Consider the following 24,240-nt stretch of genomic DNA (forward strand, 5'->3'; position numbering starts at 1 on the left):
GTAGGGGTTCGATGATGTTGGCTTTGAAGGGCTGCTGTGGGCACGATGGGCAGAATGGCCTTATCCTGCGCAGTTAGACTTCTGCGATTCTGCATCAAGATGGCGGTGGCAGGTTTTGCCGCCAAATTTCGGCGGGGCTGCCGCGAAATGTGGGGGGAAAAAATCACAAACGTTATTATAAAATGTGCCTCTGCGTGGAGAGACGGTATCTTTGTGAAGCTCAATCCGACAATTTGCAAAACTATATATTTTTATCATTACGAAGCGGCATAATTCGGGAGGAGGGGGGGGGGGCATGGCGAATCTGTCGCCGCGAAATCGCAGGCTCGCCCAATTTGAATAAATCACCGTATTACTTCCCCAAGAAAAACAAGGCCCGCGTCACTGGCACAATCCCCCCCGCCTGCAGTTTTTTTTTTAAAAAAACCTTGCCAGGTCGCTCCTCCCGGTTTTCGTGGGCTCCTTTGGCACGTTTCCCCTTCGAATCTACCGAAGCGAAACGTCGCCGTTCGCTGGCGCGGAGGAGCTGCAACCGAACATGTTTGCTCGCCCCGCCCCTACCACCAACGACCGCTGATGGGCAGGCGTCCCGGGCAATCGGGGAGCGGGTTGATTTTCAAACGGGCCAACGGCGGCGCGGTTGGTGGCGCACCGGCAAATGGGCATGAGGTAAAGGGGCGGGACTATGCCTGGTAGGGGGCGCACAGCGAGTTAGGTTGCCCTGGAAGTATTTTGCTCTTTTATCTCCTAGTTGTCCATTTACTGAGGGAATTCAGTCACATTTACTCCCTGTCTTTAAATACAGATCTATTTCAAACAACAGTTAATAACAACAACCGGTTCAGGCGCTGGGCTCTTTTTTTTACAAAAATCGGAATTTTATTTCCACTCATTCTCGTTTTCTTTAAATTGAAAAAAAATAAATATATAAATACATTAAAAGAAAAGGGGGGGAGGGGGTTTGTAATTGGTCGCCCGCCCGTGTGCGCTGAAGCCTGAGGCCTGCTGATTTTTTTCTTTTTTTAAAAAGAAAGTATTATTTTTACGACTGAAGAGAAAACGGGAGAGAAATATATTCTCTGGTTTTATTCTTCGAAAACCCTCTGGTTCCCGCCGAAGAGATGTCGAGACCTGTCAGGTTCGTATGTGCAGCATTTAAATTCATGGGGGAATTCAGTGCGAATTTGTCTCTTTTTTTTCCAAAGAAATCGCCCAGGAATTCATTTCTTAAAGTGGGTCCACGCTTCAAGGGCGACCCTCTACTCGTTTATTTGCTCTCGACTCCTTTCCCTCTTTCTACCCCCCCCCCCCCTTTATTTTTATCCGTGTTTTGTAATAGTCTCCGTTTAAAAATGTGCACGCTTGTCTTTCCCTTGACCTTTTTTAGATATATTTTTATAGCGTTCATTTTAATCCCTGGATTAAAACCATAAAGTGGCCTCCTTTCCCGTCTCTTCTGGCACCCCGCCCCCCTATCTTATTATAATATACTATACCGTTTGTGCTCTGTGTAGCACAACAGCTGAATCTTGAAATCCGATATAAATCATTGCTTTTTTATCTATCGTGTGAATTGAGTCGTTCAGTTTAATTTGAGGGGCTCCATGTTTTGCTCTAATGTGGTGTAGACCTTGGTGTATGCAAAATGTATTTACATATGCGTTACGGTGTGTGCTTCTTAAGGCACGTGTGCGATTCCTGTTTTTAAACTCTTGTTTTATCCCATGTAAGGTTTAGCAAAGTCAGCATCTGGGTCTCCATTTTGAATTGTGTCCTGTAAAAGACATGTGGTTTCTGGGAAGTTGGAGGAACAAGTGGGCTCATGCTGTGACTGCATTCCAAATGACTGTTGTTCTGAATTCCTTGTGAAGTAAATAGGAAACTTATGTCTTTCAAATAATCACATTATCCATTGCTCTTAACAAGGTACCTGAGGAGCTATCATGGCAGACCTTTGTTTTAAGACAATTAAATGTGTATCTCTAGTAATCTGACCCTTTCAGCTTGAGTTCTGTGACTGGAAGTGAGCAGAGGATGTATTTGAGCAGAAAGGATAGGATGTGCAGCCATAGTCCTAGATCCATTCAGTTTCAAACCTGTTTAGAATGCAAATGTAAAATATTGTTTTCCCCCTCAACATGAGTATTCATTAAATTCTGATAGTATCATTTTAATCTTTTTGCTCAAAATCATTTTGGGTATTTAACTGTAGAAAATACTAGAACTAGGCCATAGATCGGGCAACGTCTGTGGTGAGTTAACATTCGAAAGTGATCACCTGGCTGTCTTTCAGGTTTGTCATAGAGATGTATAGCACAGAAACAGACTCTTCGGTCCAACTTGTTCCTGGCAACTAGATATCCCAACTCAATCTAGTCCCACTTGCCAGCACCTGGCCCATAATCCCTCCAAACCCCGCCTATTCATATACCCATCCAGATGCCTTTTAAATGTTGCAATTGTACTAGCCTCCACCACTTCCTCTGGCAACTCATTCCATATATGTAACACCCTCTGGGTAAAAAAGTTGCTCCTTTGGTCTCTTTTATATCTTTCCTCTCTCACCCTAAGCCTATGCTCTCTAGTTCTGGACTCCCCCACCCCAGGGAAGAGACTTTGTCTATTTATCTTAATTATGCTCCTCATTATTTTGTGAACCTCTATAAGGTCACCCCTCATCCTCTCCATAGCCTATTCAACCTCTTCCTACAGCTCAAATCCTCCAACCCTGGCAACATCCTTGTAAATCTTTTCTAAACCCTTTGAAGTTTCATAACATTTTTCCGATAGGAAGGAGACCAGAATTGCCGTCTAGTATTTTCCAGGGTTTTCTTTTGCACTTGTTATAGATCCTATTTTTGGACAATGCTAACAACAAGACCTTTTAGAATTCAGTGGGTGACTAGAGAAACTTCAAAAGGATTTGAGACTTAATCTGGACTTGGTTTACTCTTGCTCTTCATCCTGATACTAATTCCTCCCACCACCACTCCTCCCCAATCCTCGGAGGGGACACATTGTTCTCATGCAGGAGAAAGTGAGAGGGCACTAGATTTTTGTAAATATCGTATCATTATTGTTGGATTTCATTGAAATGGTGCCACTTAGGCAGCAATCAGTCTTTCAAAATTTTAACTTTAAACTTTACTTCATCACAACTTTAGTGTTTTGATTTAAAAACAAAATGTTGTGGATGCTGGAATTCTGAAGCAAACACAGTGCTGGAGAATCTCTACAAGCTTGGCAACATCTGTGGAGAGAGCAACAGCAAATGTTTTGAGCCCATTATGTCTTTTCAGAGAAGTGTTTCCCTCTCCACTGATGCTGCCCCACCCACTCAGTTTCTTCAGAATTCTGGTGTGTGATTGTGCATGAATCTTTTGGTGTGGGTCCGTATATTAACTATTAAAATATGTTTGTTTCTAGACTCTTAAAGTAATAAGACATCTCGTGGGGCTTCACAAGAACACTTATAAAGCAAAATTAACTATTTTCTGTTTTTCTCAGGAATAGGAAGGTCATTGACTACTCCCAGTTTGAAGACTCTGATGGTATGTACTATACATGACATCAGGTAATTTTAAGTAGCTTGTCTTGTGACTTATATAAAAAAAAAGCCATCCCTAACTTTTTGAGATCACAATTTATATTGTATGTTTTCATGCAACCATAGCATCGACTCTTCAAACAATTACTTCTATTTATTTATCATCTTTTTTAAAAATTTGCTAATATCAAAGAGCTTCACAGAAGCGTTATCAAACAAATTTTGACATTAAGAAATATTGACCAAAAGTCTGGAGAGTCTGGGTGAAGGACAGAGCGAGACAGAGACTGAGAGGTTTGGGTAGGTAATTGGGTCTTTCACTGAAGCTATGGTCACTTGTAATGCCACAAATAAAACAGAAATACATAAGACTGAATTAGACCTTAGAATTCTTTGGGAAAAATGAAAGGATGCAGCCACAGATGGATTTTGAAGTAATGGTAACATTTTCAGATAACACATCATCAGTCTGTTGATGATGAACAGGGTTTGGTGCCAGTCTTGTGAATTTTTTTTCTTAAATCCTGATTCCTTGATGTGGCTAACTTATATTGTACGTTTTTGATGTTCTGTAAATGGGCAGAGGCTTTTTAAATGGACTTGAGTTTAAGGATGGTGAAAAAAGGAAGGGTGGATAAAATAGCGTTAGTATAGACAAGTCTTGCAGTTATAAAGGTATGGATGTGAGTAGAAGAGCATGTGCAGAAGCTGAGTTTGTTGAAGTAGGCAGTCTGTATGAAGCAACTGTGTGGTTAGATGCTCACCTCTTGGTTAAATATGACATCAGGGTTGCGTGTGACCTGATTTGTCTTCAGGATCAAATGGCCAAAGCCTGGAATTGGTGGTAATAAAATGTGGTTTGAAGTGGGACCAAAGATCGTGGCTTTGGTTTCTCTGATGTTGAGTTGGTATATTTCTGCTAATCCAGTTCTTGAAATAAAATAAAAGGGGTGGTAGATCAGACAATAGAGAAAGGTGGTGATGAGTGTTTTCACCTTATGTGTGGAACCTGATATTCTGTTTTAAATTATGCTGTCAAGGGTCAGCATGCATGTGAAAAGTGGCATGGGCCAAGAATAGATTCTTGGAAGATCCCAGAGGCATAGTATAGGCGTGAGAAGATAAGCCATTGTAGATTGTTCTCTGACTACAATTGAAGGGATAACAATGGAATTGGGTGAGGACAGCCCTTTTCATCTGGATGAGGAAGGGGCATCAAGTGGTCATTAGTTAGCTGCAGAAAAGTTGAGAAGTTTGGAGGAATTGTCTACTGTAGTCATACATAAAATATCTTTTGTAACTTTAAGATCAAATTAGCAGAGTTTGAAATCTGATTTGAGGGATTCTGATGTAGCATTTCAGGAAACATGAATTTGGGAATGAATAACGCCTTCAAAAACTTTCGTGCGTTTTTAAAGATGGAATGGAAGCTTGCAATTATTACCAAAAGTGGGGTTTATGAGGAGAATGGTGATGAATGGTAGATTTGAACGTGAATGGGACAGCAATTTAGAGAAAATAGCTGACTATCCTGTAACAGGGCTTGGAGGGAAAGTTGAGTGGATAGCAGTTTAGGAGGAATAGGTCTCATGGACAAGATAAGCCTGTTTTGAACTGTATGTCTATTTATGTATTTTCCAGGGCAGATTTTTTCTTTCACTTTTTTTTCTACTTTGCCTCCCTGGCCAATAACAGGCAAATGTTTGGTGTTCTTCCTAGTATCATGGAACTCCTACAGCGTGAAAGCAAGCCATCTACCCAGACCCATCTTATTCTTGAAACCCTGCATTTCCCATGGCTAATCCATCAAGCCTACAAATCCCTGGACATGACAGGGCAATTTAACATGACCAATCCACTAAACCAGTGCATCTTTGAACTGTGGGAGGAAACCGGAGCACCCAGAGAAAACCCTTGCTGACACTGGAAGAACATGCACACTCCATGTAGGCAGTTGCCCATAGCTGGAATTGAGCCTAGATCTCTGGCGCTGTAAGACAGTTGTGCTAACCACTGAGGCACCTGTGCTGCTCTCCTTCCATTAAATTAAGCACAAATACACTGTCAAATCTGACACTATCTGGTTTGTATTTTCATAACATTTATGCTGGACAGTCAGTGTCAAAAATGGCCCACTTTGGGATCTTTGCAGATATTTTTGAAAAGAAGAATTTAAAATTACATTTTGCAAGTTGAAGGTTTAAGCATGTAAATTTGTGCAATGATAGGTTGATTTTGTAGTAATTGAGCAAAGCATACATAATTTTCGTGGTGAGGCAAGAAGTTTCTGTTCATTTTTACCACAAACTTGACAATTTCTGGAAGAGTAGGTTAAAATTCTGCATTGTGCAATTCCCATGTAATCTAATGTAAGCATCAGTTTATTTGGACATTTATATAAGCCTGTTGTATCCTCTGGAAGGTCTGAAGAAGTGGGCATTACCACTGTTGCAATTTACAACAAACCTCTAAAAGATAAATGCTCTGAGTGTTCATTTAGCATTCGATGCTGGTCATGCTATGCAAAGAACTCTTCTGCTGTTCCCTGAAGGGTAGTATGAGCTTTGATTTCCTCGGCAGCCTTTTGAGATTAAAGATTGTTTTCCGGTCTTGTTATGGATCCTGAGGTAACAAACATTAAAAGCTGGAAATGTACACCTAGTCATAGGTGGAGCAACTGTTGTTTGAAAAGATGAGTGGATGGGGTGCTTAGATTTTTGCACACTCCTATTTGTGTTTGCCTCCACCTATGCCTATTGGATATGCTCAAGAAAGATGGCAGCTTCATTGAAGGTTTTTCTCTGCCCTCTTGTTAACCGTTTGCTGTGACGAAGCTCAAAGTGCCGAACTGTTTTGGAAGTCTTCTATCAGAAACGTAGAACATGTGGCCTGCCCAGTGCAGTTGTTTGACAATAATGAGTACCTCTGTGCAAGGGGTGTTGACCTGAGAAAGACCACTGATATTGGAGCATTTATCATGCCACTGGATTTGCAGGATTTTATTGAAGGCACTGCTGATGGTATCTCTCAAAGGATTTGCGGTGTCTGCTGTAAATTGTCTACCTCTCTGACACATATGGACAGCATAGTGACTTAGTGGTTGGCACTGTTGCTTCACAGTGCCAGGAACCCCGGTTTGATTCCACCTTTGGGGGACTATTTCATCTTGTCTACACATCTCTGGACGCGATGGGGCAATTTAGCATGGCTCTGTGTGGCGATTGCACATTCTCCCCATGTCTCTGTGGATTTCCTCTGGTGCTCCAGATTCCTCCCACTCGAGATGTTTAGTTTAGGTGGATTGGGCATGCTAAATTGCCCTATAGGGCCCAAGGATGTGCAGGCTAGTTGGATTAGCCATGGGAAATGCAGGGTTACAGGGATAGGGTAGGGGAATGAGTCTGTGTGGGATGCTATTTGGAGGTTCAGTATGGATTTGATGGACTGAATGGCCTGCTTCCACACTGTAGAGAGTCTGTGATTCTGCGTTTCAACCTTATAGACCATGAGTTCGTTGTTGTGTTATGAGGATCATAGCTTGCATGTCATCGTGCAGCAGGTGGAGAGTGGTGATAGATTTAAGGAGATTGTCAACTTGGAGTGATTATGAATAGCGTCTAGAAGAAGGCCATGTGTAGAGGTTACATTTGCTGTTTGCATTGTCTTAATGTGAAAATGTCCATTATGCCTCTTGATGGACAAATCCACATGATTTCAGAAGGAGCTCTTTAGCCATTGGGAGGAGACTTGATGCAGTGACCATAGGGGCATACTTTTTGTAGTTACTGTGATCTGTATTATCAGTTTTTTTTTCTTTCTATATCCAGAAGTGCTCTTATACACAACTGAACATTTTTCTGTTCTCCGATCACCAAACAGCCCATCTATTAACCACCAGTAAAACTGCTACCCTTTTTTTTCCTGCAATCAGTCTAATTCTTGGAAATGAAGCACCTACTTATCTGTCATTGTTTGAACAAAGGATCTCAACAATGTCAGCATCACCCAAGTCAAGACCAAAACTGATGACTATTAGACAAACCTTTGTTTATCTTTTTTAGCTTGACAGTGTCAATAGAGTTGACCCTGCAAAGACCAGAATTATTCAGTACCTGGTAATTAACTTAGTGTTTCTGAATGAAGAGGAACTGCAGAATGTCCTAGTGCCTAATCTGCCCTTTAAAACCATTGCAAACATACCTGTAAGGAGATTGTAGGTTTTTCTATCTGGAAACTTAAGATTGGTGCAATGAGAATGGCCAGCAGATCCAGGAGTTGCTGAATTGCAGGTGCAAAGTGATCTTGAATGCTGTCACTTCCTGACTCCCAAGCCTGTCCATTACATGAAAGGTACAAGTCAGGAGTGTGATGGAATAATTGCTTGGATGAGTGCAGCTCCAAATACACTCAAAGTTTGACACCATCCAGGACAAAGCAGCCCATTTGATTGGCACACATCTACATGCATCCACTCTATCTGAAACTGTGCAACAGAAGTATGTACTATCTCCAAGATGCACTGCAGAAATTCACCTTCCAAGAAGCACTTTCCAAACCCATGACCGCTTCTCCTAGAAGATGAAGGACAGCGTCCCATCTGCAAGTTACCCTCCAAGTCACTCACTATCCTGCCTTGAAAATAATTACCATTCCTTCAGTATCCCTGGCTTAAAATCCTGGAATCCTCAAAGGGCATTGTGAGGTTTCTACAGCACATGGACTGCAGTGGTTTAAGAAGGCAGCTCCTCACCGCCTTCTCAAGGGTAACTAGGGATGGACAATAAATGCTGGCCAGCCAGTGACGTTCACATCCCACAAGTGATTTATTTTAAAATCCACAAAAAGCATTAGGAGAGCTTGAGCGAAAGAAAACAGGCCTACAGACAAACTACGGTTGAGGTTCAACAGAAACTGGGCCTTGTTATTTACTTAACAGCTAGGTGGTTTCTCAAAAAATAGTGTGACAATGTAGAACTCCTTTACTACTGTGCTGAAGCATTAGACTTTAAAACAAAACATTTAGACATCAGACACTAATGCTCTCAAGACTGAACAGCTTTAATATGTAAATATCTAATGGTAATGCAAGTAGTACTATAGATCATTTGTATTCAGTGACTACAATCTTTACAGCGAGTGATAATCCTATGACACTCAACTGATTTTAAGGTCTTTTCAGCCTATTGTGATCATGATTGTTCCAAGCGTGTGTTTGTTGAGCAGTCCCTGCATTATAGTTATCCAAGTTTACTGGATTTCGATAAAGTGCAATCAGGCTAAGTAGAATGAAGATTAATGGTAAATCTGTTTTCAAAATGACATTGGCACAACAGGATTGGTAATGGTCTAAACAAACCCATTTGTTCAATTTATTATTTTACTAGCTGAGTTGCAAGTTATTTATTTATATGAAATGTAGGATTGATCGGCGTGGTTGTTTTGAGTTGTGACTTCTGTTTGAAAATTTCTGTTCAGATAAGATGTCTGTTTATTTTGATCTACTTTGTTATTATCCAGCTTCATTGGTGCAATGCAACCAAATTTCTTGTGGTAAGTTTTTTTTTCATATGATACTAAATGGTGTGCGTCAAGACTGATTCCAAGAGTACCCTTTTTAGGTCTTGGATGGGTTGTCATATCTGAAATAGTTTGTTATCTTGTATTTCATTCCAATTTTTAATTGTAAGCTGCACCAGAGGCTCAGTACAGTGGTACATAAGGGGTCTAGATATTGCAGTCAATGGCACAGAATCATTGTTCGTTACCCTTGCAGCTGCCCACAGTCTTTTTTGTGGCTTTTGAGTGATAACTTAAAATTTTTAGAAATTCTTTCCAGAGCAGTAAACTCTACACAAACTTCTCCTGGCAGAGAGCAAGAACAGGGTAAAAATCTGCACCTGAGATACGCAGAGTCAAAACCAGAAGGTTTTAAGGCTAACCAAAATTTATGTCACCAATATGAAAAATAAATGAGAAACGGGGAGACAGAAAAGTTTATTTAAAATCTTTATATAAAATCTCTCAGTAACTAGATTCTGAAACAAGGAGATTGCCCTCTTGTAAAAACTTCATTTTCATCTTCTGAAGTTGGTTGGTAATTAAGAAATGCAATTACAAAATGCCATTTGTACCTGCCCTAACCTGTTGCAAGCATAGTGGATATGCTCAATATCTTTCCACCCTACGTGTGCTTTAATTCCGCATCTACAAAGCTTGTGAAGGAGCAGAAAAAAATTGGACAGCTTCTGGAGTTTTTACTGTGTGCATGCAAACACAAGAAATTACTATAACACCATCAGAAAGAAAATACAACCAGTGCTGGAAACTGGCAAGCAAAGTAAAATATGTCAAAAATATTCTGGGCAGACCACGTCTATGGAGAGAAATAGTTAGCAGTTAAAGTCAGCACCCCTCATCAGAATTAACTTTGAAGGTTCATCGACCTGAAATGTTAATTCTGTTTTCTGTATGTATGCTGACTGACCTACTGAGTATAATTGGCATTTTCTGTTTACACTTAAAGTTGTTGTTTGACTTGCTCCATAAAGGTGATTGCAATTATGCCCACTGCAAAAATTCAGGTGGGTGCATTACTCATTTGTCAGATTCTCAATTTGAATTTTGCTGAGTTAAGTTGATCTCTACCAAGTTGTGCTGAAAGAGAGAGTTGTTCACTGCTAGTCCATGAATAAGGAGGGTAATATTGCCCTAGATTCTTGATTTTCATTGGTAGCCTATTACCTTTGGTGTGTGTCTGTGTATGTGTGTGGGTCATGTAAGGGCAGGATGTCATCATTTAGATACTTGGTGAGTTTACAAGGGGTTTTACACACTGAAATTATACCCTAGTGGGATTTGGTGTCTATCAAGGAAAGAATTTTTCGAAAGTGATCAAGATATCACTGGCATCCAGACGAACCTAATTATTAATCCTTGCTGTAATTGTAAGTCATTTTATTAAATAGCAACAGATTCATAAAAATTAAACAATCCTTGGAGTGATTTTGGGTTCTTTTCATGGTAATTTGATTTGTTCACATGATGGATTACTATAAACTAATTATGTTTTGATTGAACCCAGTTTTGATTTTTCTAGCAACTTTATTCCATTTACTATCTCACTGACTTCTCTCCTTCTTTAAATTATTTTTGCTTCATATCTTCTTGCTCTTATTCACCTTTTTTATTTATCTGGTAATTCAGGTGTTTTCTTGAATTCCATGTAACCAGCAATTCCTGTAAGACTAACATTGATGTATAACAATTTTTGCCTCCATGCTCCATTAGCTATTTGAAATTTAAAAACCAGGATCTTGTCAATGCAGCAAATAACTATGATAAAGGAAACAAATTATGTGACATGCAGTGTTTTGATAGTTTGTTCTCACAACTTGTGCAAATTCATAAAAGGCTACACTTTTATATATGTGTAATATACAATCCTTACGAGGTCTGTGGCAAGGTCATAAATGTTTTGGACAGCAAATAATTTGATTTGAAGCTCTGTTGGAATGTTCTCTCATATTCTTGACTAATAGGAATTTTGTCTCCAGTTTGGCAAATTGAGTCACCCTGTTTGTCATCATAGATGTAGAGAGTTGAAAAAGTAGAAAATTAATCAAAATCTCTATTTGCAGATGAAGCATATGGAAGAGATTCACCCCCTCCTGCTAAGAGAGCGCGAGCATCTCCCAGAGAAGGCAAAAATAAACGAAAGCCTGCAAAAAATGCACGAGATGAAAGGTAATATTTGTGAGAACTCCTTTAGTGTCTGTGTTTTCATGTAATCTTTTGCACTTTGTTACATTTCTAAGGGATTGATTTGTGTGGGTGCATGGCTTGATATAGAATATTGGCTTCAATTTTGTTTCAGAGGTAGGAAGTACTAAACCATAGTTCGTGATTTCTTGCTATGGGACAGCAGTGCTGTTGGTAAACATGTTGATTCTGCTCTGAGGCACAAGTCTATATTTGTCTCCAGCAGGCCAGATCTTGGCTGAATACATAGCCTCTCCACCCTTGACCTTTTTAATGGCCAAAAATGAAACTGTAAATTGAATATGTGGATGTCATTAACCAGTATAAATTTTATGTGCAGCATGGAACCTTTCATGGGTGTATTAAAGATTTGTTGACACAACAAGTCAATATCAGTTGAAGGCAGAAATTGAAGCTATTCATAATTATCAATGAAATCTCTATACAAATCTCGTAATAAATATTTTATTTATTTGGCAGTGAGGAATCAGACGATAAGCTGTATGAGAAGGACCTGAAGGCTGCCATTGCCCTGTCCAAGAAGGAGGCATCCCATTCACCTGGTGGGTTTACATTAAACTGTATGGTACAGGTTAAAAGTCAGACCGAAGGAAGCAACCTAATGTAAGTGTAGTTGTATGTCTCCTAGCTCTGCGATTCCAGGTTTTGATTATTCCTGGAAGCGAACATGCCTACATATTATTCAAAGTTTGATCAGCTAATGATGCGACTTTGTAGAATAAAGTCTTTGCCTTGTGGAACACTCCTGTTCAAATAACAGAACAACATTTTTTTTTCCCACCATGAAGGTATTCTGTCATCCTTAGCTGTTGACTTATAATATGCTGAAGAAACTTTGAAGAAAAATTAATTTTAAAAAAACAGGGAAGTTGACAATAGCTTAAACAAGGTGTGATGTTTTCGTCTGGCATTAGAAGTTGTTGAAAAAATCCTTCCATTGTCAACCACCTGACATCAAACAAACCAAATTAGAGGATAGTAATTTCCAGTATGTAGAGGTTTAGCAATGGGGAAACACAGATTTGGGTGAAATCTTGAGAACATAACATTTCCAAAATATTTTGTACCAAAATGAAATGGTATGTTTTTATGCTGAGTGTCTCCTTTCTTGCATTTACATGAAGTGTGCATTCATGCTTCTCTTTTTTTTATATAAAATTCGAGCGCAGTAAATCTTAACAACAATTCGCTGCAATCTTTTTACTTTAAGATCCATGACAACTCGTGGAAGTGAATTTAAATTTTAGAGTCAAGAAATGGAACATTTCAGGCCATGTTTCCATGTTAATGGTTTAACTTTTTTTTTCTCATACAATTTCATTGCTTTTCTTTTTACAAGTAAATGGACATCTAAGTTTTTGTCGTTGGGAATGATTGATTATGTTTGTGGATACTTATACGTATATTGTTTTGCGTTTCTCAAACCATTTTCAAACCTTGAGCAAGGTGGTCTTGTAATTTGTACAGTGCCTGAGTAAAATAACCTGATTTTGAACTGACTAGTAGTAGTGGTGTATCTTTCAATCACGTAATGCTCAGTAAATAGAAGCAGGGATCTACTTTCTCTTCTTGATTTGTTCCTGTTGGCAGCACAGGACATAGGTTTGAGAAACGGTCTGTTGAAATGTTGCCATCATTGGGGAGTAGTATTTCACTTTCTAGTCTTCAAAAGAAGATATAATTTCGGTTATCACACAGATGCAGGTCAACTGGCCAGATATGTTCTAATTTAGAATTAGTTTAAGGTAATTAATTTCTGCCACTGCAATTTGACATCAGTAAATTGTTCCAGTCTTATGTATTTGGATCCGTTGCTGCAATTCAGATTGAGTTATCTAAATATTTGCTGTTCCTTGTATCTTCCTGTACTGCACCCGCTTAGGCATTGCCTCAGTTTCTATACAGGCGTTACTTGATGTAGTGTTTTCTGCCAGTCTGGCATAATACATTTGTAGGTACACATTATGAAGTCATTAGCAATCCAGTTTACATTTCATGAGAATGTTGTATAATTTAATTTCAGATGAGGACATGGGTAGTGAGGAAGATTTCGACCATGGTGACAGTGATTATGAAGCTTCAAAGAAAAAGGGTAAAAAAGGAAAAAAGACTAAAGCAGAGAAGAAAGAGAAAAGGATTCCCAAAAAACCTAGGAAAGCAGCTGAAGGTAAGTTGCATCTCATGTTAAAGTTAGGAAGAAAATAGGTAATGATAAAGAGATTGAAGTTGGTAGTGGTGTCTGAGAGCTCCCCTGAAAAGAGCAACTAATGCTACAAACAGAAAGGACTTCTCAAAATATGGGACAAAGGCTACAGGTTGGTTATTGTAGAATGCCATTAGTTGTGATTCTTGTGAAGTGCAGATTGAACTCAGAAACTGTGCACAGAGGTTTGGTGAAAGGACACTTTTCAAGATGTCTGGATTTATAGTTCAAATTTATTTATATTTTACAAACAGCCTATTATATAAAAATACAACTTTGTATTTAAGAGCAAGTTTTCTTGGTGAAAGCTTGACTCAAATTTGTTTGTTATAAATCCTGTCCTTATCTGGTATGACCTTTCTAGTAGGTACTTTCTGTATAGACATCAAGCAGAAGCCCTCCCTGATTTCTTATTTATTCCTGTCTGCAAATTAAGGGATGAGAACTGCATGATCTTAAAGGTTCAATGATGCTGCATGTTTAATTCTGAAATTCGAGATCAGTTTTAAAACTTTTTTGTATCAGAACAGTTTCACTGATTTTAATTTTGTGTTCTTAACTTTTCACATTTTGCCTGTTACCCCTTCTGTATGCGGGAGTGAAAAGCCTGCACTGATCACCATAGCAAAATTTTAACATTACCTTTGTCCTGATCCATATTCATCCAGGTGTCACTGGACAAACATTAGGAACAGGATACGTTAATTTCTGTCTCTGTGCTCCCACATCTGGAACCTCATGATCTCTGACACCACAACATAAATCTGGAGTTTATTGGGTTGTTGTTTGGGATTGGGGGATGGTGGTTTGGAAGTATGGTGAAGAGATCCACAATATAAGTTGTCATAAGGTGATCTGAATTTAAGCTGCCGTAAGGCTTATCAAATAGAAATATTTTCTAAAGAAAAATGTTTACTGCCTCTGATTTGCTATGCTGTCCAATAATTTTTCTCTTGTTTTGGCTATAAACCTGCAACAATTAGAGTGGAGCTCCTACTGTCTTTGTTAGTGCTTCTTTCAACTGGCAGGGTTATTTGAGAACAACTTGTAACTTTTTTTTTTGCTGACTCACAAATGGAATTTTAAGTGCCATTGTTGAGCAGGCGTCCTGTGTGTGTTGTGGAATTGTGCACACAGTTTGTCACTATGGTTAGCTACCTATCTTATAACCAGTAGTTCACAGTAATTGCATTACAGTTAAGACATGCAGAGGAACAGTTAGCTGTAATTGGGTGCATATCCCAGATACTCATTTCAGCTTGCTGTTCATTGACTTGTGCGCAAGCTTTGCAAATTGCATCATTGGTCTTGTTTTACATTCAGGCTATTTTAAAACTTTTGGGTGGGAATATAATCAATTCTCTAAAGGTGTTGATTAGAAGCAGGCCCTGTGGGTGACTTTTAGGATGGGTGCCCAAGAGTAATTGTAATAATATTTTCAAAAGAAATTAGTCAAGTGACAAAAATCATTTATACTCAACCTTTGTGTGTATAATAATTTTTGGCAATGCGGCATTTTTTTCTTCTTTCTGGGTTCCTGGAATTGCTGCTTAAAGGATAACTCCAGTCTCCAAACAACTTCTATTTTAAAGAAGGTAATTATAGTAAGTACTCCCGAATGGTAAGTACTTACCTATAGATGTGTCCCAGGTATGTATCTTCCAATTTTAGTGTTCTCTCTTCCTCCCAATGTTATCCCACTGCCCCTCAATGTTTTATCTTTCTTTGCCCTCCCGCTCTACAGTTGGTGTCTTGTGCTGGGTACAGTCCACTGGTACCAATATGTTAGCTGAGAAATCATTTGCTTAGATAAGTATTTCAGGCTGATCTTTGAGCACACTGGCTGATGACAGCATCAGCCAACAGTCCTTATTACGTGTGTGCAATCTCTAGTAATGGTTAATGATTAGTGACTCAAACAGAGTTTCACTTTGATTTCATTTTATTTCCCCCCTCCCTGCCATCTTCCAAGCCCATGGCACCCAAAACAGGCGCTGCTATTGGTTGAAATTGATTAAGTCACTGTAAATAAAAGATCAAATCTGGAATCTTCCAGAAGTGCATTCATATTCTAGAATACGTTCCATTTGTTAAGGTTAATTTTCACTCTTTTAAGCAGTAATAATAAAATTGGTTTAAAAACTGTGGAAACATATTTTTTGATTGACTCCATGTGAGCATTATCAGTGCAAGGAAGCAGCAGTATTATTTTCTGCTTTCTCCACATATCAGAGGACCTGCTTCATGTGATTTGAGTTTTAATTGTTTCTTCATTTCTATAAAATGATTTGTTTTTAAAATGATACCTGGGACATCATCAGGGTAGTATTTATCATCCAGTAACTAGTTCCTAGTGTTAATTCCATTTTTAAACATCTTTTTGCATATGCTAGTTCTTTTTTTTTCCTAAAAGCTTCAATTTTGAGTATTTTCAATTGGCTAGAAATAGCCATTAATTTGTAGGAATCTACACGTGCAGTTTTGGCGTGACTTACAAGCATGAAATTAAATGTTCTATCAAACATTTGGAAGTTTCTTTTGACACCCGGGCAAAATGAAATCTGGCATCAGGTGCAGAAAGTTCTCTCGTTGCTGTGTTGAATACAGAACCAGTTGTTAAATTTTTTTCAATGATCTTTGTTAGGTTAATTTGAATTGGCTAGTGACTGAATTATTAATTATGCCAATTACTCATTGGCCAACAGTTATTGTGACTGGTCTGAGTGTGACACTTTGATCACTGTTCTCTTGATTCCGAGGTATTTAATGTGACTTTTGTGATAATATTCCAAATCCGACAGACTAGAGTGAACACTGATTGGGAAGTTTCATCACTTGTTGGTCCTGACTTTCTTGGTCTGCAGTATTTTTTTAAGGATTCACAGTGCTACAAATGTGAATTAGCGAATTGTCAAATTTCCTTCATGGTTCAGGCCCTGGTAAAAACAAGGGCTGTAGATGCTGGAAACCAGATTCTAGATTAGAGTGGTGCTGGCAAAGCACAGCAGTTCAGGCAGCATCCGAGGAGCAGGAAAATCAACATTTCAGGCAAAAGCCCTTCTCAGGAATAGAGGCAGAGTGCCTGCAGGGTGGAGAGATAAATGAGAGGAGGGTGGAGTTGGGGAGAAAGTAGCATAGAGTACAATAGGTGAATGGGGGTGGGGGTGGGGATGGAGGTGATAGGTCAGGGAGGAGGGTGGAGTGGATAGGTGGAAAGGAAGATAGGCAGGTAGGACAAGTCATGGGGACAGTGCTGAACTGGAAGTTTGGAGTTGGGGTGAGGTGGGGGGAAGGGGAAATGAGGAAACTGGTGAAGTCCACATTGATGCCCTGGGGCTGAAGTGTTCCGAGACGGAAGATGAGGTGTTCTTCCTCCAGGCGTCGAATGGTAAGGGAGCAGCGGTGAAGGAGGCCCAGGACCTCCATGTCCTCGGCTGAGTGGGAGAGGGAGTTGAAATGTTGGGCCACAGGGTGGTGTAGTTAATTGGTGTGGGTGTCCCAGAGATGTTCCCTAAAGCGCTCTGCTAGGAGGCATCCAGTCTCCCCAATGTAGAGGAGACCGCCTTGGTGTCAGTGTAAGGAAGAACCGTCTGATAGATTATTGGCAAAAGGAAACTGTTATGAGGAAAGAATAGAAAATAATATGAATTTTCAGCTTTCAAAAGAGGAAACAAAATGACTTGTGGGGATTTGCGTGATGGTCTAGTTTGTGGAACAGGTAAAGCTGAAATGTTACTTCACATTAAATTTTTAAGATTGTCGGGTGCACTTTAGCGATTTAGAAATTAGGACTAACATCATTCAATTCCTGATACACTGTAGCCACGGTTACAGTGTGATTTCTGGGTTATATGGAGATAACCATAAGTGGGGGGCAGAGGGGTTGCTACTGCTGTTCTTTGGACAGACGAGCTAGAAAGGACTTGCTCATTTACAAAGTAAGTAATGAAGAAAAATCTTTTTTATTATGGACACAAAGTGAACATTGTTATCTTTAGAAATGGCAGTATTTATTTTATGAAGTGTAGATTATTTACACTTGATATACTTTTATTTCTCTTCCATCTGTTCCCATTTTGCATTCCTTTCCTTTACATCCCTCACCTTCTGAACAGTGTTGACATTCTAACCAGGTTACAACTCTGCTCATTCAAGCCTTTGATCCTGACCTTTGAACAATGTTCAGCTGCATATTTTCAGTGGAGGTTACTAATTGGTGATTGGGTGCAAATCTGATATTTTTGCTCTTCCCAGGCCTTGGTTCCACTTGACAAGCTAATTCAGCACACACTGGGAATTAGACATGAACTTCCTAACTTATTGTTGTGCTTCTTTCCTCCAATTTTGTATTGCTAAATTAATTTCCTCACCGAGATACACTCGACAGATGTCAGTTGTGTACAGGTGATTTTATTCATATATTAGTTAAATTGAATAGTAGCTGAGTACTATCTGTAGATAGAGTTGTAGCCTGAAAGAGGCCACTCAGCCAATCATGTCTGCTGGTCTTGGGGATAATCACACCTTCAGACTATAACACTTCAGGTTATCTTTTTAAAACTAGCTTAGGGCTTTTGCCTCCAACACCAAATCAGGTAGCAAGTTCCAGACACTCGCCACGCTCTGCATAAAAAGGTTCCTCATTGTGTCCCCTCGACGACTCCTACCAGTCCCCTGGTAATTGACACTTCTGCTTTAGGAAGCAAGTCTTTCATAAGTGGGCTGCTTATTATTTTTTATATGTAATAAAATCACTGTCTCTTCTGTGTTAAGGAAAACAACCTTGAACTGTTGTTTTTAGTCATAGTTTACGTGGAGAAAAAAGCTTGGCTACTGACCTTTGTAGTCAACTCTGCCCGAGAAAGAACTGGTGACCCATTCCTGCATTTCTACTGCTGTATAAAACAGGAGCCAAGAGCTGTACAGAAACATCCTCTTGCGATTCCACAGCAGAGCAAAATTTATTTTTAAGAAAATTGCATTTCCTACCAACTGATGAAATAAATCACAGGTCAAGCTTTCACTTTTTAAGATTTTCACTTTAATCAAGCTAAAATAAAAACTCAACAAACATTAACGGAAAACTAATATGCCAAATACAGAAAAGATACTTCCGTATTACCGATGAAGGGCTTATGCCCGAAACATCAATTCTCCTGCTTCTCGAATGCTGCCTGATCTGTTGTGTTTTTCCAGTGCCACGCTTTTTGATTTGGAGCTCCAGCATCTGTAGTCCTCCCTTTCTCATATATTTTTGCATTAGCTAACTAACTCAGAATATGCTGTATGGAATCTTTTACAAATGCCAGATGTAGCAATGGTTGGTCCCAGCTTTCCAGCAGACACACTTTTTTTAATCTCTCTGCCATTCCAGGAAACGTCTTCTGATATCTTTTGAAAATTGTTCTCCTCTACTGTATACCAAACCTGTCGTCCAGCAGAGCCCATCTTAGCAACTAATTTCTTTAAATCTCAAAGTCCCGCAATCCTGTTCTCCTCTTTTTGAATAGACAACTTTTACAAACATTTCTGCTTAGTTGCTAACAACAATTCAACCTGCTATTCTTTCTACCCCAGATTAGGTTTCTCTTCCTGATTAGGTTTCTCTTCCCATGATGGCAAGATTATTTAGGTGTCTCCAAAGCGACTTTATGTATTCCCTGGTTCCATAGCGTGTTGATATTTTATCACCTTGCAAGTAAGGAAGTAGGAGTTATAAAGTACACTTCCAGACATAATGTTGGGGAGGGGTTGTTAAATGCTCGATTTGTTGGGCATATTTATCCATTTGATGATGTGCACCATTATTTTTTAAGTTTAGATTCTTCCTGCTTAGCATCAAGGACCAGAGAGATTCCCTGTACATTATCTTGGGAAGAAGCAATCACTGATGGTACCATACTTTCTGATTGGATGATTTTAGAGGATGGAGACCGGAAATTATTAGCTTATTGGCGAGGAAAGAAAATGAAACAGTACAAATGCCCTCCACGTGGATGTTTTAAATACAGGTACAGTGTCTCAAAGTTGGCTGTCCAAAAAACCGGAGTTGTCCGAAAACTGGGCATTTTGTCCATCAATTTTGATTCAATAAAGTAGTTTAAAGAATAATTTACCTGAACAATACAGCTAGGCACTGCATTGGCGTGGCGTGGCTCCAGACTAGTTATTGGTTTCACGTGCTGCTCTGTCTCATCCTCGTAGTGACCCTTGATCCCACCTGAATTGGTTTGACCTGATCCACTTGACCCAAAATCTCTCAACATTCAGAATCCGAAATGGCCTCTGCTCTGAGGTTGCTGGATTTGAGGTACTGTACCTGTATGGCCTTACTATTAAAAGTGCTTTGCCCATAGATACTTCAGAGTTTTGACAATTTTATTATTTCCAGTTTGCAAATCAGTTGCCTTCCTGTGTCATGTACCTTGCCCTTTAGCCAAATTGTTAATAAAATATGTGCATGCTGTTATACGGATTTGAACCAGTAATGGTGGTGATATTTATTAAGCCTAAATAGTAAAGCATAGTAACATCAAGTATTTGTGGGATCCCATTAATTGAGCAAGCAGTACACAGACAGTTGTCTTCTGACCCCTAAGATGCTACTTGCATGCAAACTTAGTAGCTGAAATGTTTCTAATGTGATTTGGAGTTGGTGATGTGAGAGTTCTCCAGCTTAGAATTAAATTTTCATCATTCTATAGATTCTTTCCTTTCTTGCCCTGTCTGTGAGACCCACCTTCACCACCTCGCATTTGCCTGTATTAAAGGCTTTCTGTCTTTGTGTGTATCAGTTCTTTTTAAATCTCCTGCCATCATCCCTGCCACAAAATATTGAAAATCTTCATCCTTGCAAACCAGCATCTGATTTCTGCCCTCATTATCCTACCCACAGTCCTCAAATATGTTGTCATCTCTGAAATTGATATCCAAATTTCCTAGATATTTTGCTTAATCCCTCAAATGGCTTCTGCATTTGCCAAAGCAATACTGAAATTTTTATTTGGGTTACAGATGACATCCTTTGTGACTTCGTTAAACATTAAACTACCCTTCCTCAACATGCCTGCACCCTTTGATGTAGGAATAGGCCATTAAACCTTTCAAGCCTGCTCTGCTATTTAATATGATCGTGGCTGATCAAATAATTCGATGTCCTTTATCCACACTTATCCCCATAATTCCTTACACCATTGGTAATCAAAAAAGTTTCAATTTCCACTTTTAAATAAACAGAGGAACCTCGATTATCTGAAGGACGTGGACGGTGAATATTTTGCTTGGTTAATTGATTGCCGGATAACACAGTTTAGCCAAGCATCGGGATTTGCCATCTTGCCGGATAATCGGAAATTCAGATAAGTGATTGCTGGATAATCGAGGTTCCTCTATACTCAAGACTGAGCTTTCACAGCTCTCTGGGGTAGAGAATACTAAAACTTCCGTGACCCCTTGAGTTTTTTTTTAAATCTCTATTTTGGTGCAGCACAGTGGCTCAGTGATTAGCCAGGGACCTGGCTTTGATTCCAGCCTTGGGTGTCTTTCTGTGTGGAGTTTGCACATCCTACCCACCGTCTGCATAGGTTTCCTCCACGTGTATTGGATTCCTTTCACAGTCCAAAAGTGTGCAGGCTGACTGGATTGGCCATGCTGAAATTATCCGTAATGTTCAGAGATGTATAGGCGAGATTGATTAGCCATGGTAGATGTGGAGTTATGATGTTATTACCCGCCTATGGCGTAGGCAGGACTTGAACCTGGGCCTCCTGTGCCAGAAGTGCCAGGAGCACTACCACTGCACCACAAGAGCCCTACAGATCCCAACATTTTTAATCAACCTATTCAGAGAGAAAGGTTGACATTTCTGGACGAGATGGGACTTGAACATGGGCTTTCTGACTCAGAAGTCCCACAAAAGCCCTACTAATCCCACAACCTAAATCATTGATATATATTGTGAGCATCTGCGGCCTAAGTGCCGACCCTAGCAATAGCCCACCATTCAGATTGCCAATGTGAGATGAACCTGTTTATTCCTATGATATTTTGCCTGTTAGCCAATTTGATGGTACATTACCTCCTATCCCATGTGCTTTAAGTTATCCTCGGCACCTTATCAAATGCTTTCTGAAACTGAATGTCGATTGCCCTTCATCTATTCTATTCATGACATGCTCAAACGTTTTCCAAAATGTTTGTCACATTCAGTTTCTCATTCAGGCTGACTGTCTGATCAGATCATTATTATCCAGTTCTCAATTTTCACATTTTATAATGGATTCTAATATTTTCCCCACTACTGATCTAAGGCTAAGAAGCCAGTTGTTCCCTTTTCTTTCTCTTGCTCCCTTAAATAGTGGTTGACATTCACACTATATAATCTGCAAGAGCCAATCCAGAATCTAGAGAATTTTGGAAGTCTAGACACAGTTGATTATACCGTCTTCCTGAGTCTCACTGCTGACATCCTGCTGGTTGGACTGCTTTTGACTAGTTACTTTGGCTGCAGTTGGCTCAGGATATTATATACAATAACTTCTCTTCCACTCACTGGTGTTACATAAGGATCTATCCATGGTTCACTCCTGTTTCTTCTTTGCATGCTGTCCATCAGCAATGTCATCCAGAAACCTTAGCACTTGTACTCAATTTCTAGCTATATCTCTCACCTTTCCTTGACTCCTTCACTGTTGCTGTCAGACCCCTTATCCAACTTTAATACTGAATGACCTGGCATTTTCTGCAATTTAAATATTGAGAGGATTGAAGCCCATTGTTTTCAGTTCCCAGTCAAAAGCCCATTCCCTAACTTTGACTCTGTTGGTCCCTCCACCAACATTCTGTTACTATACCAGAGAGTCCACAATCAGTGTTCTTGAAATGAACTTCCAACCACACGTTTATATTGATTGCCCATTTCCATCCATGTAACGTTGACCAATTTCTAACCCTGCTGCTGTGTTTTCTGACCCACATTGGCTCTTGATCAAGTGATATCTTGGATTTTCAAATTCTCACCTTTTGATTTCAAAACCAAAAGCTTCCCACCCACCCCCCACCACATATACACACACATATGTGCGCACGTACGCGCACACACACATACACACCTATGTAAGTTCCTCCAGTTGTTCAACAACAATCACCCCCTTCCACGATATCTGCAAAATTAATTCTGACTCCTTGCATGTCTCCGATTTTAATTGCCCCATCATTGGTGGCAATCCTTCAACATCCTCAGCCTCAGATACTGGAATGTCTTTCATACAGATCTCTGCCTATACGTCACTTCATTCCTTTTAAAACTTTGCTTGTAACTTACCATATAGTTGCCCTTATGTGGCATTTTATTTCATTTATGCTGCTGTGAAGCACCTCTGTTTTAATACGTTGATTGTCCTTTATCCATTCTATTAGTAACATGCTTAAACAACTCCTAACAAGTTTGTCAAACTAAGTTGAAAATGTAAGTTGTCTCATTTATTTTCATGTTTGTGCACTATTTCTGCTCTGTTGCAAAGTGTGAGGTGACTGATAGCTCAAACAAAATATACCGAAGACTTGAAAGATAATTATGGGTTTCGTTTATAGAGTGAAATAGAATCACTTGCTTTTGCACATGCTCTGCTCTGCTCTGTTGCTGTTGAATAGCTAAGCTTGCCTGTATCAGCAGTGTTTTCATTTGGCTTTTTATTTAATTTTCTTCATATATAAGCCATTTTTTATTTAATTATTTCTTTTACTACTTTGAATTGTGCATGATTCTTCTGACAATTTAACAGCACAAAGTTCATCCTTGCATCAGCAATGATGTTTTCCTGAATGCGAGTGTCCTCATCCAATCTCACTGTTGTTTGATCCCAATATGTTTAATAATTTGCCTCATTTAAAAATATTTTTCCTTTTATAGGGAGCTTATGTACTCTGCTTTAGTTCTGATTCAAGGTGAAAGTTTTCCATTCAAATCATCCTGTGTAATAAAAGTTTACTATCTTGCTAACCAACAGAAACCACACCATACTTCTGTGTGCCTTTTTGTAGCCTTCATTTATTTGCTCTCTTTCCTTTTAAATGACCAGCATATATGTGAACTATAATGAATGAAGTAGAATAATTTTGTTTATGCACATGCTATTATTTCTGCTGAACTGCTTCATTCAAAATAAACATACCAGTATGGAGAATATGTTCAGCTGGTTTGGCATTTAAATGTTTTCTTTGCATAAATGGTCTCCTTTTCCATATAATTCTCATTTAAATTCTTGACATTTTAAAATACATATTTAGCTTTCAACGTATAATCTGGAAGTCCTATTGCTGAAGAACACTACTGATCAGAGGGCCTGTGTTTTCATAAGTGTTCACATTTTCTGTTATCCTTTACTTAATGTTGCAGTGGGCGTACCGAATGAAATTTATGACCTGGTTTCCACTTTCTGGGGGGAGGGTGAGATGCAATGAGGAGAGCAGCCCCACTTAAAACAAATTCAGCTTATAACCTGTAATCTACCACATTATCTGCTTATTTAGAACTCTTCTGTGCACTGACGTTAAAGGGACAAGTTAAATTGAAGACCACTCTATTTCAACTAAAGGTGTTCCTGCTCTTTATTTCAACCTACTTACATGAAGTGGCACTTGGATGAATTTGTGGTTGTTTCAATGAGTAAAGAGTTTTTTTTTAAACCTTCACTGGTGATTGACCCTCTTC

At 39.3% G+C, this 24,240-nt stretch overlaps 1 protein-coding gene and 1 long non-coding RNA gene across 3 annotated transcripts in view; one reads left to right on the forward strand and one right to left on the reverse strand.

The window, feature by feature from the left end:
• LOC140467424 (uncharacterized) overlaps window positions 1-545 on the reverse strand; it is a 41,004-nt gene extending 40,459 nt beyond the window's left edge. Inside the window, exon 1 of the long non-coding RNA XR_011955452.1 lies at window positions 428-545. This is a non-coding gene — a long non-coding RNA (uncharacterized lncRNA). The remainder of the gene's footprint in view (window positions 1-427) is intronic.
• A 193-nt stretch (window positions 546-738) lies between these two features.
• nucks1a (nuclear casein kinase and cyclin-dependent kinase substrate 1a) overlaps window positions 739-24,240 on the forward strand; it is a 43,497-nt gene continuing 19,995 nt past the window's right edge. Inside the window, exons 1-5 of one of the 2 annotated variants that reach the window (XM_072563767.1) lie at window positions 739-1,138; window positions 3,508-3,551; window positions 11,185-11,290; window positions 11,786-11,868; window positions 13,350-13,493. In XM_072563767.1, the coding sequence (XP_072419868.1) occupies window positions 1,122-1,138; window positions 3,508-3,551; window positions 11,185-11,290; window positions 11,786-11,868; window positions 13,350-13,493 (394 nt within the window). In that variant the 5' untranslated portion in view covers window positions 739-1,121. Of the gene's footprint in view, window positions 1,139-3,507; window positions 3,575-11,184; window positions 11,291-11,785; window positions 11,869-13,349; window positions 13,494-24,240 lie in introns of those variants that run through there. The other variant, XM_072563768.1, reaches the window with a different exon arrangement.

The sequence above is a fragment of the Chiloscyllium punctatum genome, chromosome 45, assembly GCF_047496795.1.
Source record: "Chiloscyllium punctatum isolate Juve2018m chromosome 45, sChiPun1.3, whole genome shotgun sequence".
Taxonomy (NCBI): Eukaryota; Metazoa; Chordata; class Chondrichthyes; order Orectolobiformes; family Hemiscylliidae; genus Chiloscyllium; species Chiloscyllium punctatum.